Genomic DNA, 15,635 nt, shown 5'->3' with positions numbered 1-15,635 from the left:
ACCAGATTGTCAATTTCTACCAAAAAGTTGGGTGAGATCTTGATTGGTATTCCATTGACGCTATAGGTCGGTTTTCGGCGAATAAACACCTTAACGATACTGTTTTCTCACTCCTGAATAAACTATACCTCTCTACTTATTGAAGACTTCTTTCTTTAATTTGCAATATTTTGGAGTGTTCATTGTGCTGGTTTTACTCATCTTTTGTCAGATTTATTCCTAAGTAATTTATATTTTTGATGCTATTAAAATTGGTATCATTTTTTTAAATGTCAATTTCCAATTATTCATTGCTGGTGTAGAGAAACAAAACTGACTTTTGTATATTGATCTTAGATCCTGTAACCTTGCTGAAACTAATTCATTGTCTCTAAAAAAATCTTTGCCTGTGTCCGAGTGTGTGTGACTGTGGATTCCTTAAGGTTCTCTATGTACAAGATCACGTCATCTGCAAACACAGATGGTCTTAATCTTTCCTTTCCCATCTCCACACCTCTTCTTCCTCTGCCTTGACTAACTGCTCTGGCTAGAACTTAACAGCACAATGTTGAGTCGAACTGGTAAGAATGGACATCCCTACCTTGACCCTGATCCTGGGGAAAGCTTTCAGTTTTGGGGTTTTTTAAAATTAAGTTTATGTATTTTTGGCTGTGTTGGGTCTTGGTTGCTGCACCTGGGCTTCCTCTAGTTGCGGCGAGCGGGGGCTTCACTTGTTGCAGAGCACAGGCTCTAGGCGCGCGGGCTTCAGTAGTTGTGGTGCACGGGCTTAGTTGCTCCGTGGCATGTGAGATCTTCCCAGACCAGGGCTCAAACCAGTGTCCCCTGCATTGGCAGGTGGATTCTTAATCACTGTGCCTCCAGGGAAGTCCCAGCTTTTAGTTTCTCACCATTAAGTCTGAGGTTAGCTGTGGGTTTTCACAGATACCCTTTATCAGGCTGAGAAGCTCACTTCTCTTTTCTCATTTTCTGAGAGTTTTAATGTGCAGACGTGCACAGTGCAGCAAAACGCTTGAGTCATTTGATGACGTCTTTGTTCTGAATCCTACTCTAATTTATGTTGGATTTTGTCAAAATTTTTTTCCACATCTACTGAAATGATCATATTATGTTCATTTTTGAGTTTGCTAATACATTGAATTGTATTGACTGTCAAACATTAACCAAACCTTAAGTTCCTGGGATAAACTCTACTTGATCATGATGTATTATCCTTTTTACTTATCGCTGTATTTGACTTGCTAAAATTTTGCTGAGAATTTTTACACCTATGTTTTGAGTGATATTGGTCTGTAGTTTTACTTTTTAATGTCTTTGCCTGGTTTTGTTATGAGGGTAATGCTGGCTTCACAGAAAGAGTTAGGAGGCATTCTCTCTTCTTTTCAATTTTCTGGAAGAGTTTCCGTAGAATTGTTCTAATTCCTTCCTTAACCAATAGGTATAAATCATCAATACAGCCACTTAGGCCTGCAGTTTTCTTTGTGAAAGGTTTTAAACTAATTCAATTTCTTTAATAAATAGAGGTCTATCCAGGTTTCTTAGTTCACCTTATCAATTTGTGTCTTTTAAGAAATATATCCATTTTGTCTAATTTGTTGTTTATTGGCATAAAGTTTTTTATTTTATTTTATTTTATTTTTTTTGCGGTATGCGGGCCTCTCACTGTTGTGGCCTCTCCCGTTGCGGAGCACAGGCTCCGGACGCGCAGGCTCAGCGGCCATGGCTCACGGGCCTAGCCTCTCCGCGGCATGCGGGATCCTCCCGGATCGGGGCACGAACCCGTATCCCCTGCATCGGCAGGCGGACTCTCAACCACTGCGCCACCAGGGAAGCCCATATTGGCATAAAGTTTTTTAAAATAATAATCCCTTATCATTCTGTAGAATCTGAAGTGATGTCAGTTTTATTATCCGTGGTATTGATAATTTGTGTCTCTCTCTTTATTCTTTATCCATCTGTCTAGAGGTTTATCAATTCTGAATAAGTCTGGATCCTGACTCCGTCCGTCACCTGTTAGTCAGGCAGCCTCAGGCAAGTCACTTAATACTTCTGAACCTCATTTTCTCTTTTGTAAAAGAAAGAAAATAGAATCTACCCTGATGGGTTGTTTTTAGTATTTAAGATTGTAGTCTGTGTGAGACGCACACATCTCACTTAGGGGCAACAGCTCAGTATTCACTAATTCAGTGCTCGTGGAAACCTTACGGAACACCATAAATCCATAGAGACTGCGAATAATGGGATCAACTGTGTGTCCTTCTAATTTTAACTGATTTATGGTTTTATATTTAAAGTATTAAAATCTGTTTTCTGTTCACAGCATATGGTTGGGTCTTGTCTTTTTTTTTTTTTTCTGTAACAATCTCTGAATTCTACTTGAGGCTATTCAGATGATTTGTATTTAATGTGATTATTTATATGATTAGGTGTAAACCTACACTTTACTACAAGTTTTCTATCTGACCCATGTACTTTGCTCCCGTTCCCCTCTTTTTACACCTTCTTTTGGATTAATGGAAGTTTCTGTGATTCTATTTTATCACCTCTGTTAGCCTGTTTGCTGAAACTCTTTGCTTTGACGTTGAGTGGTTGCCTGCGTCTCTAGTTTATGGTCACCTACCTACACGTCCTCACACAGCACACGAATAGACTCAAGACTCTCGACGATGTGCACGGTGCTTCTGGGCCTCCCCTCCCGCCCTCTGTGCATCTGCCACCACATACTTTACTTTTATATACATTTTTAATCCCAAACTGCACTATTTCTATTTTTGTTTAAAGAGTCAGTTTTATTTTAAAGATTTTTAAATAGTAAGGAAAAAATCTTATGCATTTATCCATGTAGTTACCATTTCTAGTGCTCCTCATTCCTTTGTATAGATTCCCATTTCCAACTGGTGTCATTTCCCTTCTTCCTAAAGAACGTGTTCAACATTTTTCATAGTGTGGGTCCATTGGTGATGAAATCTTTTAGCTTTACTGTGTCTGAATGATTCTTTATTTTGCTTTCATTTATGAGAGATTTTTTTTTTTTTTTTTTGGCTGCACTGGGTCTTCGTTACGGCACGCAGGCTTCTCTAGTTGTGGCACACAGGCTTAGTTGCCCCTCGGCATGTGGGATCTTAGTTCCCCAACTAGGGATCGAACCCGTGTCCCCTGTATTGGAAGGCAGATTCTTAACCACTGGACCACCAGGGAAGTCCCACTTTCATTTATGAAAGATACTTTTACTGCATATAGAATCCTAACTTGACAGATTCATTTCTTTCATGATTTATTTAGCTTCCTACTGTCTTCTCACTTGCAGTATTCCTGACAAGAAATCTACCTTCATCCTTATGTTTTCCTACTTCACATGTATTTTTTTTCTCTTGCTACCTTTAAGGTTTTCTTCATCACAGATTGTGAACGATTTGATGATAATTTGCCTTGGTGTAGTTTTCTCCATGTTCCTTGTGCTTGGGATTCACCAACTGTCACTGATCTGTGAATTCATAGTTTTCATCAAATTTAGAACAATTTTGGTCACTATTTCTTTAAATAATTTTTCTGTCCCACCCTTTTCTCCTTTAGTTTGGGGACTCCAGTTAAAAATATATTTGGCCACTTGAAGTTGCCCCATTGCTCACTGATGCTCTTTTAATTTAAAAAAATCCTCTTTTATCTCTGTTTCATTTTTCATAGTTTCTATCGCTATATCTTCAAGTTCACTAATATTTTCTTAGCAACGTCTAACCTGCCATTAATGCCATCCAGTGTATTCTTGATCTCACACAGTGTAGTTATTTCTTAAAGTTTGATTTTGGTCTTTAAAGTATCTTCCATGTTTCTAGTTACCTTTCTGAGCATACTGAATGCAATTATAACATCTGTTTTAATATCTTAGTCTGCTAATTCAAACATCTGTGTCAGTCCTGAGTCAGCTTTGATTGACTGGTTGGTTGATCTCGTCGCTGTGGGGCATGTTTTCCTGCTCCTCCACGCCCAGTGCTTCTTTACTGCCATCAGACACAGGTGGGACGAGAGCGGTGCTGCCACTACCAGGCGAGGCCCCTCTGCACGGACGGCCCGGTGCCCTGGGAGCCGGCTGGTGGGAACAGGCATGTTCCAGTTGCGTATCTGCGGACACTGAGAGTGAGGACCCTTCCTGTCACCGTGCTCCTGGCTCCATGCGTTCCTCACACACACCTGCCTATTAGTTCTCAGCGTCCTGGTCCAGGGATGCTCTGTACCCGCTGGGCTTTTCTCTCTGTGTAGACCCCTCCCCACTGGGGCTTGGTCACCCAGACCCTCATCTCCGCACCACCCCCTCTAGGGCACCTGCTGGGCTCCCCTTTGCCACCCTCCCCATGCCAATGCCTGGCCTTCTCTCCAGGCAGTGAGCTGGGATCCTCCTCTTTGTTCTCGTCTATCGTGGATCACTGTCCTTAGTTTTCTAGTATCTAGTGTCTCATAAACCACTGTTTTATATATTTGTCTGTTTCTTCAGTTGTTTCTGGTGGGAGGGTAAATCCTGACCTCATTACTTTATCCTAGCCGTAAGCAGAAATCTAGCTTTATCCTTTGGATACAAAAATCTGACTACATCTATTATTTAAAACCCTTCAGGAGCCCTGCTGCCCTCAGGATAAAAACTGAGGTTCCCTGACACAGTGGAAGAGAGCCGTCCTGTTCTGCTCCCTCCCGCACTGGGCCCGCTGCTTGCGTACTCAGGCCCCAGCCCTCAGCTAGCTCCGAGTCCCTCCCGCGCTCCACCTCACTCCACCCCTGCACGCTCAGCTCCACCGCTTTAAGACCTAAAGTAACTTTGCCTCTGCAGAGAACCGTCACCAACACGCAGCTTCTCCTTCCTACCTCCGTCTCAGTCACGTCAAATTAGGTCAAGTCACCCCACGTAGAAACCACGGTCTCTCTCCTCTCCCCTCTCCGCCCGCTCGTCCCTCTGCTGGACTCCCTTTCTGCTTTGTCGGCCCACAAACTTCCTAGCAGTCCTTTAGGAAGCAAGGCAGCATCACCTCTCGAAGAAGGTTCCCAGGCCCCTCTGCAGCCGCTCCCATTTCCTCCCTGGTCCTAGTGAGGTACCCCTCCCACTCCATGCACCTTAGTACCCACCAGGCCTCCACCCCAGCGCTTTTCAAATTCCACTGTAAGCGTGTGTCTCCTCGTCCTCCTCTCTGAGTGGGGGTAGAAACAGGTTTCTGGTTCTTCTCTGTATGTCTGGACCCCGGCAGAGGCCACAGGTACCCAGCTCTCTTCCAGTGCTTTTTGCTGATGAGTGAATGGCCATACAGGGCTCTTGCCCCCCGGTGCCATGGCCAGTGCAATCGGGGCTTTGTTCAACTGCCTGACTTTGGCTTGGGCTGAGAACACTGATAAGGGCCTCTCAGGTGCCTGGGCTGGGGTTTGTGGAAATGGGCAATCACTGCAGTGAGCAATCCACTGCCTGTGCTGTCATCAGTGTGTCCTCGCCCTCTAGATGCAGAGTGAAGTGGAAAGTGCCGTGGGAACTCCGTGGCATTTAATTACTGAAACGATGGGGGGGAGCCTCCCGTAGCCTGGCCGTGGCAGCACAAGCATGGGGACAAGCCCTGGGCTGGAACACGCTGGCGAAGCCGTCAAACCATCCTGCGCCTCGCTCTTCCCACACGTAAGATTAAACAGATGGAAGAGTATGCCTGTCACCCGTGGTGGTTACCATGGTGATCGAGGACAGAGACGCAGTGTTGTTCTGGCCTGGCCGTGCCAATATCTTTCATTCTGCTCTCATTCCGTTCCATAAATGAGACGGGCAGGTCACGTTCTGCTTTGAATTGGGGAGGGTGCTGCCACGGCGGGGCACGGAAAGGCCACCGCAGGGCACCTGGTGCAGAGCCAGGGCGGCCATGCTGGAGGCACACCCTGACCTCTCGGGGTCACCAGGCACAGGGAAATGCGTGAGGCGGGCTGGGTGAGTGGATGAGAGGTTCACAGGCAGAAGGGACCTGGCTTGGGACGCGGGCTACCCAGAACCTGCTCGGGTGCTCCCAGGGCCTAGGAGACCAGCATCTCGGTGCACGTCTCACCAGTCGTGGAGCAGCAGTCAGGGAGCTCCCGGGCTCACTTGATCACTAGGCGCTCAGTGGCTGCATCGCAGCCAGAGGCTAAAATAAACAGCATCAGCTGCTCTAAGCCAGGGCCAGCTGGAAGGTAACGGCTGGGGCAAGAGGTCTGGCACAGATAATACTCCTGCAGACTCTTTTAGGACAGAGAACTGGTTCTTCCCCAGGGCCCCGGAGGCCAGTTGCAAGAACAGACCTTACTTTTCATTAATTTAAGCAAAACAACAACAACAAAAACCCATATATGAAGGACTATAGGCATTTACAGGGTCCCTGGGATGGCAGAGTCAGTCCTGGAGGCTCTACACCAGGGCAGTGCCAAGCCCACCCACGAGGCTTCCTTGGTACACATCCCACTGCTGCTGTTTGGGAACGCCACCCAGCACGAGGCTGAACACCAGGCGCCAGAAGTCGGCCCTGCACCCACGGGTGACCGGGCACTGGGCACTGGAAGTCCACCCTGTACCCATGGATGACCAGGCACTGGGCACAGGAAGTCCACTCTGCACCATGACAGTGCACTGGGCACAGGAAGTCCACCCTGCACCCACTATGACTGGGCACTGGGCACAGGAAGTCCACCCTGTACCCACTATGACCGGGCACTGGGCACAGGAAGTCCACCCTGCACCATGACTGGGCACTGGGCACAGGAAGTCCACCCTGCACCCACTATGACTGGGCACTGGGCACAGGAAGTCCACCCTGGGTACTGGGCACAGGAAGTCTACCCTGCACCCATTATGACCAGGCACTGGGCACAGGAAGTCCACCCTGCACCCACTATGACTAGGCACTGGGCACAGGAAGTCCACTCTGCACCATGACAGTGCACTGGGCACAGGAAGTCCACCCTGCACCCACTATGACTGGGCACTGGGCACAGGAAGTCCACCCTGTACCCACTATGACCGGGCACTGGGCACAGGAAGTCCACCCTGCACCATGACCGGGCACTGGGCACAGGAAGTCCACCCTGCACCCACTATGACTGGGCACTGGGCACAGGAAGTCCACCCTGGGTACTGGGCACAGGAAGTCTACCCTGCACCCATTATGACCAGGCACTGGGCACAGGAAGTCCACCCTGCACCATGACCAGGCACTGGGCACAGGAAGTCCACCCTGCACCATGACCAGGCACTGGGCACAGGAAGTCCACCCTGCACCCACTATGACTGGGCACTACGCAAAGGAAGTCCACCCTGCACCCACTATGACCAGGCACTGGGCACAGGAAGTCCACCCTGCACCCACTATGACGGCACACTGGGCACAGGAAGTCCACCCTGCACCCACTATGATGGCACACTGGGCACAGGAAGTCCGCCCTGTACCCACTATGATGGCACACTGGGCACAGGAAGTCCACCCTGCACCCACTATGACTGGGCACTGGGCACAGGAAGTCCACCCTGCACTCACTATGACCGGGCACTGGGCACAGGAAGTCCACCCTGCACTCACTATGACCGGGCACTGGGCACAGGAAGTCCACCCTGTACCCACTATGACCGGGCACTGGGCACAGGAAGTCCACCCAGTACCCACTATGATGGCACACTGGGCACAGGAAATCCACTCTGGTCCCCTGAAAAGCTGGGTGTTTCACCACCACCTTCATCCCCAAAAGGGATCCAGGGGTCCCTCAAGTTTTGTCCTCTGAAAGGGAGTCACATTCAGGATGTCTGTCCAGAGTCCAGGCCGGTGCCAGCACCTCACCTGCCAGGCGTGGAGGAGCAGCACTGCCCCCTACCGTGGCGAGGGGGGATTCACACACAGACAGGAGCCCCACATCTGGAGGCTGGTCCAGGTCAGCCACGGCCACAGTGGACCAGCACCCACTACACCCCTCAAAGCCACAGGCCATACCTTCCCCCGTAAACCAGACCCCTCTGGTCGCCTCTAGGTCAGGGGACGGCTTCGCTGTTCTCCAGGGCAGCCAGTCCAGACACCGGCAAACTGCACTGCAGCCCTGCCCCTCCCAGCTCTTCCATGCGGCCCCTGTGCCCCCTAATAGCTCATTATTTTGTCCCAGTTCTGCAACCCCATCCCTGGGGCCAGGCCACTGTCACCTCTCACCTGGACAGCAGCACCTCGCCAGTCCCCAAGCCAACTCTTCCTCCCCACTGTGCCCAGGGACGTCTGGTAAAGCGTCACCCTCTTGTTCAGAAGCCCTGGGCGTTCCCACGGCCTGGACCAGAGTTCGGCCCTGACCGCTGGTAATGAGTCACATTCGCCTTGTTGACTCCGTGCCCTGCGCGCTCCAGGGCTGTCCTCTGACAGACGGTACCGGCAGCTGCGCTGAGCATGCGCCACACCCGCCGGGGGCATGTCCTCGCACACCATCCCGGCAGGAGGGGCCCCAGCACAGGCCCCCTGCTGCCCCTCGGGCCTTCAACCCGCCCTGCTCGCTGCCCTCGCTGAACCGCTCCAGCTGGAGGACAAGGACGCGCTTCTCCCACTTCTGCACCTTTGTTCCCTTCCCCCTGCCTGGGTGCTACAGGCAGCTCCGCCTGGGACCGACCCCTCACCAGCCTCGTCACAAGCGCCCCCCCGCCGCCGGCCCCGCTGCCCTGAGGGCCAGTCCCAGGGCTGAGAGCAGGGCCGACTGTGAAACGCTGGGCTCCCCGCCAGTGCTCAGCAATGCTTCCCCGACAATGGGGGGCGGGGGGCGCCCGGACACCCGCCCCCCTCGTGTCCCTCGGCCACGACTGGGAGGGACTGTGGCCCCACCGTGCTGAGTGTTGTGTGGGCTTCTCACACCAAGGAGATGCTTTCTGGAGACCCCCAGCGGGCCGTCTCTGGCTGGCCAGAGTCTAGAAAATAGTGTACTTGGCTGCTCTAAAGAATTTACAATTTTTGTCCTTTAAGCCTTACTTTGAGAAGAAGAGAGATGATTTCTGAGAATAAGGTTGGGGTGAGAAAAGGAATTGTGTCATTTAAGTGAAATTCAGCGGTACATTCTCCTGTTCTGGGTCCCTTGTCACTACACGGTGACAATGTTACTGGTTCTACATGTCGGAAAGTTACTGGCCTGGCTCCCAGGAGCATCACGTGAGCCACGCTTAGCAGCTCCTCTTAGCTCACTGCCAAGCTTCCAAGCAAGACGTGCTAACCCCTCTTCATGCCTTCACGATCCACCCCACACTTTCTGTCATCTCACACTACACTGGGAGCGACCTGGATTCTCCTGAATTCCGGTCAGTCTGGCTATTGGTGAAGCTGCGTGAAGGTGAAGAGTTAATAGCCATCACTCCATCCAGCCTCAAAGCATTTCAGGAAGGGACCCTCCGCATCTGTCTCATTACCAGCTCTGACCTGGAGGTGCAGCCTAATCGGGAGACCCCCCCCCTTAGCACCTGGCACTTGGATGTAGGTGACCCACAGCGGCTGATGAGGGTGCCCAGAGGCGCCAAGGTAACCTCACTGGTCCACCCAGTCCTCGGGCTACATGAAGTGTATAAACACCTGTGAATTCTCTAATCCATTCCAGCTGCCAGAACAGGCCAACATGATTAAGTGAACACATCCCCCAAGATTAGCAGAAGTTCATGGTTACGACGGGCCCCTCCATGGGCTGCTCGAGACCTGGGCCAAAAGGATGCTCGTGACTTCTGACCCTGAGACCACCCTCCTCAAATTTTCCAGCAGAATGAGGCCCATGGTAGCCTGCTACATACCGGGGGGGGCGGCGCTCCGGGCTTGGCTGGCCACCGGCTGAACTGAGTGCCGCAGACAACTGCTCAGTGCGGGTGAGACTGCCTGGTGCTGGGCCGGAGCCTGGGCCATGGTGAGGGGGAGGGCCGGCCTCAGGGCTGTGGCCGGGCTACTCAGACTCCCACCGCCTGGGTGAAGGGTTGTGGCCATCCCCTTGGCCAGCGGAGACCCTCCGACTGCATTATTCCGGGGTGGCCCAGCCCCGCCTACAGGAACCCTGAGAAAATAAGCAGAATGAAGTCAGGGGAGGGCACAGATGCAACCATGCCACACAGGTCACTGAAGGCCCTGAGAGACGGAGGCCACGTGGTCCAGGGACAAATCCTGAAGCACCACCAAGAGAACACCTGCAGGCATGCAATGCCCAGAGCTCAGGCTGGCAGCAGAGCTCCCTTTACAGCGGCATGGTCTCTCGATGCGAATATTTGAGAAACAGCAAGAGAACCCTAAGAAACAGAGAAATGATGCTAATCAGATATTTTGTTCCAGAGCCACTGCCTTGATTTAGTCTAACAAACAGCTGTGTGTCCCCAACACATGCAGAAGGAATGGGTTTGGACGCATCTGGCAGGCGGCAGGCAGCAGGAAGCAGGACCCGTCTCCCTCTGGACACAGCTTCCTGGCTCTGGGGCCTCCAGGAAAGGGTGCAGACAAGCCCTGTGCTCCTGAGGGACGCCGGGGAACTTGCGGTTTCGCCCCATACTTTCCAGATGAAGCCGGTGTCAACAGCCCAGGAACACAAAGGAGCACAGGACCCTGAGACGGGCTCTGATGGTCTGTCCTGCACGTGCCGGCGCTGAGCCGTGCACCAGCTCTGAGCATGTGGGTCTGGGCTGGGAAGCTCCTGGGGTCCAGTTTCAGGGATCAAGTGCCTTCCATTTGTCTAAGAGCTGGGAAAACGTCCCTTCTCTCCCTTCAGGATCTCAGTCCCAGAGCCACATGTGGGGGAGGGCAGGCACTGCCACCGGGGTCCTGGGCCATGTGGGAGGGCCCCGGGGAAGCAGAGCCTCTGCGGAGCAGCTGTGGGGAGAAGGGCCTCCTCGTCCAGGGCCACGCGGCCACGGGCTCGCAAATGGTGGGCCTTTCCGGGAGGGACCGTGGGTGACGTGGCTCCCCTCCCCGCTGCTTCTAAGGTGCGAGTCGGTCCGGCATCAGAGCAGGTTTAGGCATTGTTCACTTGTCTTCCTGGAAGTCTTGTTCCAAAGACAGCAGAGGCCCCGGGGGCGAGTTTCCAGTGGACCTGCATGTCCTGGGCTGTGAACCAGGGCTGGGTAATCCAGGGTTCCACCCTGTAGTGGACGCTCCCCTCCGTGGAAACATCTGACAACCCTGGGTCATCTCTAGCGAATTTTTAAACTTGCTTTTCCTAGGTTATAAAAATTATCAGTAAACTTGTAAAACACAGGAAATCACAAGGAAGAAAAGAAATTAATCACCCACAATGCTCCGCTCAATAATAATGGTTAACTTCTGGGAATATGTAATCTTGCCTTCACGTGTGTGAATGGCATGTGCTTCTCGCACACACACCCACTGTACTCACATGTGCACACACGCACATGCATTCACACATGCCCGCGTGCCCACGAGGTCCCGCCCTGGAATGCACGCCCCCGCGTGGAGCTGCCGCTCGAGGCTCTGCTCCTCGTGGGAGCGCCTCACCTGGAGATGGGCGTCACGTAGTTCCCTGGGAACACGCCCGAGAGTCCCGTCCGCAGCGCTGTGCCCTTGAACCAGCCGTCCCGACACTTCTCCAGCACGCGGTACGTGTCGCCCTTGCGCAGCTCCAGCTCATCGCTCTTCTGGGGCTTGTAGGCGTAGAGAGCCAGGTACCTGCGGCAGGAGAGGCAGGCCGGTGAGGGGGCGCAGCCGGGATCAGCTACCAGGAGGGGCGGGCAGGGAAGGGACCGAGCTCCCCTGGTGACCCAGCAGCCACGGCCGGCCCCCACACCCTGCGCTGAGCTGGCCGGCGGAGAGTACGGCAGCCACACGACTCGCCCAAGGCCCTAGAGGACCTGCCAGACCAGATGGTGGCGCCAGCTCTGTGGGCCCCGGCTTCATTCTCTTCTCTCTGCTTCATGCCTGACGCTCTGGGCAAGAGAAAGCCTTCGGGAAAACAGGGGTGAGCTATGCAGCCCCGGGCTGGTTTTCCTCGTTTCATCTCACCTGCCTGCTTACCCATCCATCTAAGCTGGAAGAGACTCAGGGGCCCTTTTAAAGAAAAGGCGGCCCAGTTAGGGATTCCCTAGATCTGTGGCTAATTGAAATTTTGCTATTCTTTTAAGCCTTTTGGAACAATTTAGTGGTGTGAACCCTGGCCTAGGGCTTAGAAGCTGCACCCTCAGGCACCAGCTGTAAGTGCTCTGCTACCTTGGGGCTTTGTGGACCGGGTGAGTTTGACCTAACGAGAGAGTGGTTTCAGGCAAATACACTGCTCATGCGATCTGGGCAGGAAAAGTGGCGGGGCTTTCACTCCAACAGGGAACCAGATGCATTTAAAGACATTTGTTTTGGCCGCACCATGCAACATGTGGGATCGTCGGTCCCCGACTAGGGATCGAACCCACACCCCCCGCAATAGAAGCACGTAGTCTTGACCACTGGACCGACAGGGAAGTCCCAAGCTGCATTTTTAAGAAGTGTCATCTCCTGGGCCGCCTACCAGGACGTGCCTGGTGGGCACACTGCCCCTCCCGGGCGGGCTCCTGGAGACAGGAGCTCACCAACCCCCAGAGCACTCTCCTGACCCTGGAGGCCCTTCTTAGCAGGTGATGCAGAGATGGGACACAACTCACTGGGGTGAGGCGAGGAGAAGGGAGGCCTCCTGGCTCAGAGGGGCCTTGGGAGGAAGAGGCTAGAACAGGCGGAGAGCCCCGCAGAGCACAGACGTCCCGGCTGTAAAATTCAGTAAAATGAGATAAACTAAACAAAACCCATGCCAGTTGGGTGCACCTGCCCTGCTAGACGAAGGCCTGGCCTCACCACTACCCTGCTCCCCTGGTGTGAGAGGATGGACTGGGTCTTAGAGACAAATGTGACAGGAGGAAAGACTCGGGCCCTCGGGGAGGGTGAACGAGGCCCCATCAGGAGGACCTCCTTGTCTGGGGTGAAGATTCACACCCGCCACGTGACACCAGGCGATCAGCAAAGAGCTGGGTGTCATCCTTCTGCTTGCACGTGTGTGCTGCTCGGGGGCCTCTTGGAGGGCGAAGAGGAATCTCTATAAACCAAAGTCCCGTGAAAACTGTGTTCACACCCAGACTGCCTCACTGGGGGGCAGGATGGGAGAGGGGATGGGGGGAGGGCCGCCGGGCTGGTCCTGGGGGGCTATGAGCCAATAAGGGTGAGACCTGCTCTCAAGGAAACAGAGTGAAACACAGATCTCGCTCGTCCGCCTCACTCTGCCCCTCGGTGGTGTGAGAACAGTCTTTCTGATTCTGCTGCCGGTGACCCACAGTGGCCAGGGGGACGCCAAGCTGGGAGACACGTGGGCAAGCGTCATGACTTGGGCAACCTCTCCCGAACCCTTGGTCTGTGGGCTGAAGTCCTGCTGACTGAGGCCCCTCTTCCCAGGCTCCTGTCCCAGGGGACTGCAGGGCGGGCGACCTTGAGGAGGGTGTGTGTGGAGAGTGCAGGTTCCCTTCTCCCGTGAGGAGTCCTGGCAGCTTGTCTTTCTGGGGCAGATCTTTTGTCCTCAGCTGGGATCCTGGCAGGTGGCCACCTGCTGCCCTGCGGCTGCGTCCATCTGCTGCTGAGGGAACCCAGGGATCCACCCAGAAGAGCGTGCGTGTGCCTGTCCAGCTGAGGGGACCCAGCAAACTGAGGTGCTCCCGGAACACACAGGCACACTCCTGCCTCAGGACCTTTGCACCTGCCCCCTCCACCTGGGGCTCTCCCTTCTCACCTGCCCTCCCCCACAGCGTGCTCCCCACAGGGTGGAGACTTGCATGTTCTGTTCATGCTCCACCCCAGGGTCTAGAACAGTGTCTGCCCCAAGCAGATGCACAATCAACATTTATGGAAAGAATAAAATAGGGACTCTGGTTTTGAGACTAAGATCAACACTGTTGAAGAAAAAGGGGTGTGTGTGTGGACGTGTGTCCATGTGTATGTATGTATCCGCATGTGCATGTATGCACGTGTTCATGTGTGTATTTGCACGTGTATGTGTGTTTGTGCATGCATGTACTTGTGTGTGTGTGTGTGTTGTGTGTACGTGTGTGCGCACTGGGAACGGTTTCATCCAGCCCCGAGTTCTGCTGGACAAGCTGGGCTATAAGGATAAGTGGGGGAAGCGGGCTCTGAGGTTCCTCATTTGGGGTCCGAGCAGATAACTGGGACCAGAAGGAGGAGGGGGTGCCCTGGGAGGTGCTCCCGGGAGGACGGAAGGAAAGGCAGAGGGGCTGCTCTCCAGAAAGGAAAGGGAAGAGGCGAACAGAAGCAGAGGATGGATGACACAGGTGTCGGTCCACAGGGAGCTAGGTCCAGAGGGAGGTGGAGGGCTGGAGGGACGAGGGGCCCACATGGGAGCTGAAAGGGCGTCTCTTAACATGGATACCCACCGGCGTGCAGCCCCGGGGGGTCAGGGTCCCTCCACCACTGCCCGGCAGGTGGCCTCTTTCTTTGCCCCCACCCCCCCTTCCAGCCCCTGGGACTGGGTGACTTCAGGGGCCACCTGCCGTGGAGCGTGGAGCTGTGGACACGGGGGCTCCTGCGGGAGGCGGCGCCGTCCCTGCTGGGAGAGGACAGACCCCGGGTGGCGAGCGTGAGGCTCGGGGGTCTCAGCTGCCCAGGGCGGGCCCCCCACCCCCGGCGCAGCGTCCACCAGCACCCACCTCCACGGCGGAGTCAACTCAGGTTTTCAAAGCAAGTGAGTGTCAGCGACCTCGGCAAAGAGCCGACGAGCCCTGTGTGTGTCTGTGATCTGGGGAGCGGCCGTCAGACGACAGAGCAACGTTTCCGGGGACGAGGTGATGGTCTCTCTCAGCATTCTGGGATCCCCGAGCCATTAGGGAACAAGGTCTGTGTTGATTTCTCAGCATCTTCCCATCACACAAGAATGAGCATTCTTCAGACCGTGGGCCTCAAGTCATCTGGATTAAGCCTTTAAATCAGAAGAGGCTTCTTTCAAAATCCCACTGGTACTTTAGAGAAACACACCACGGTTCCTGATGAAGTCATAAAGGCAGAAAACGGGCAACTGAGGCGAACCTGGCTGAAACCACCAGCCGACTCGCCCGGCCTGGACCAACTGTGGGCCCCACGGGGGCCAGAGCGCCGGCCTCCAGGACCACGGGCTCTGCTGAGGAGCGTCCTGAGTGAGTCTGCAGGCAGACTGGATCTATTCTGCGTCCCCCCTCCTCACGTGGGACGCCCAGAGCCTAACAGGGGGAAGCAAGGTTTCCTTCCCAGTTTCAGCTATTTATTTCTTGGATGCGTACTGGTTCTGGCGCCCCTTGGGCACTAACCACGTGGGGGAGAGGGGCTTACTTCCAAGGATGCCTTCAGCCCCGGGGGAATGAGGCGCACTCCTCCTCCAAGTCATCAGAGTCAGAACTCTGCCCTACCTTGTTGACGGGGAGCTGTTGACAGGCAGCTGTGCCCATGGGGCAGCGTGCAGAGCCCCACCCCACCTCGGGTGCCATGGGCCGAGGCAGGACGAGGGTGCAGGGCAGGAAGCTGGCATTAGTCATGGTCTCGCCCAAGCCCCACGTGAGCTCTGAGGCTGGGCTACCCGCCCATTTCACAGCTGAGCACACTGAGGCTCAAAAAAGATGGAGAATCTGTGTTTACAAAGCAGTGAGCTGGAGGCAGGTGGTT

General features: G+C 53.9%; 1 protein-coding gene across 1 annotated transcript in view; it reads right to left on the bottom strand.

The window, feature by feature from the left end:
* Nucleotides 1-15,635, bottom strand: part of SH3RF3 (SH3 domain containing ring finger 3) — a 209,272-nt gene that overhangs the window by 46,249 nt on the left and 147,388 nt on the right. Inside the window, exons 5-6 of the mRNA XM_082643102.1 lie at nucleotides 11,478-11,648; nucleotides 9,779-10,032 (exon numbers count right to left, since the gene is read on the bottom strand). Of these exons, the coding sequence (XP_082499228.1) occupies nucleotides 9,779-10,032; nucleotides 11,478-11,648 (425 nt within the window). The remainder of the gene's footprint in view (nucleotides 1-9,778; nucleotides 10,033-11,477; nucleotides 11,649-15,635) is intronic.

The sequence above is a fragment of the Mesoplodon mirus genome, assembly GCF_964341445.2.
Source record: "Mesoplodon mirus genome assembly, chromosome: 14".
Taxonomy (NCBI): domain Eukaryota; kingdom Metazoa; phylum Chordata; class Mammalia; order Artiodactyla; family Ziphiidae; genus Mesoplodon; species Mesoplodon mirus.
The sequence above is the reverse complement of the archived record's forward strand: the minus strand, read 5'-3'. Positions and strand labels throughout refer to the sequence as shown.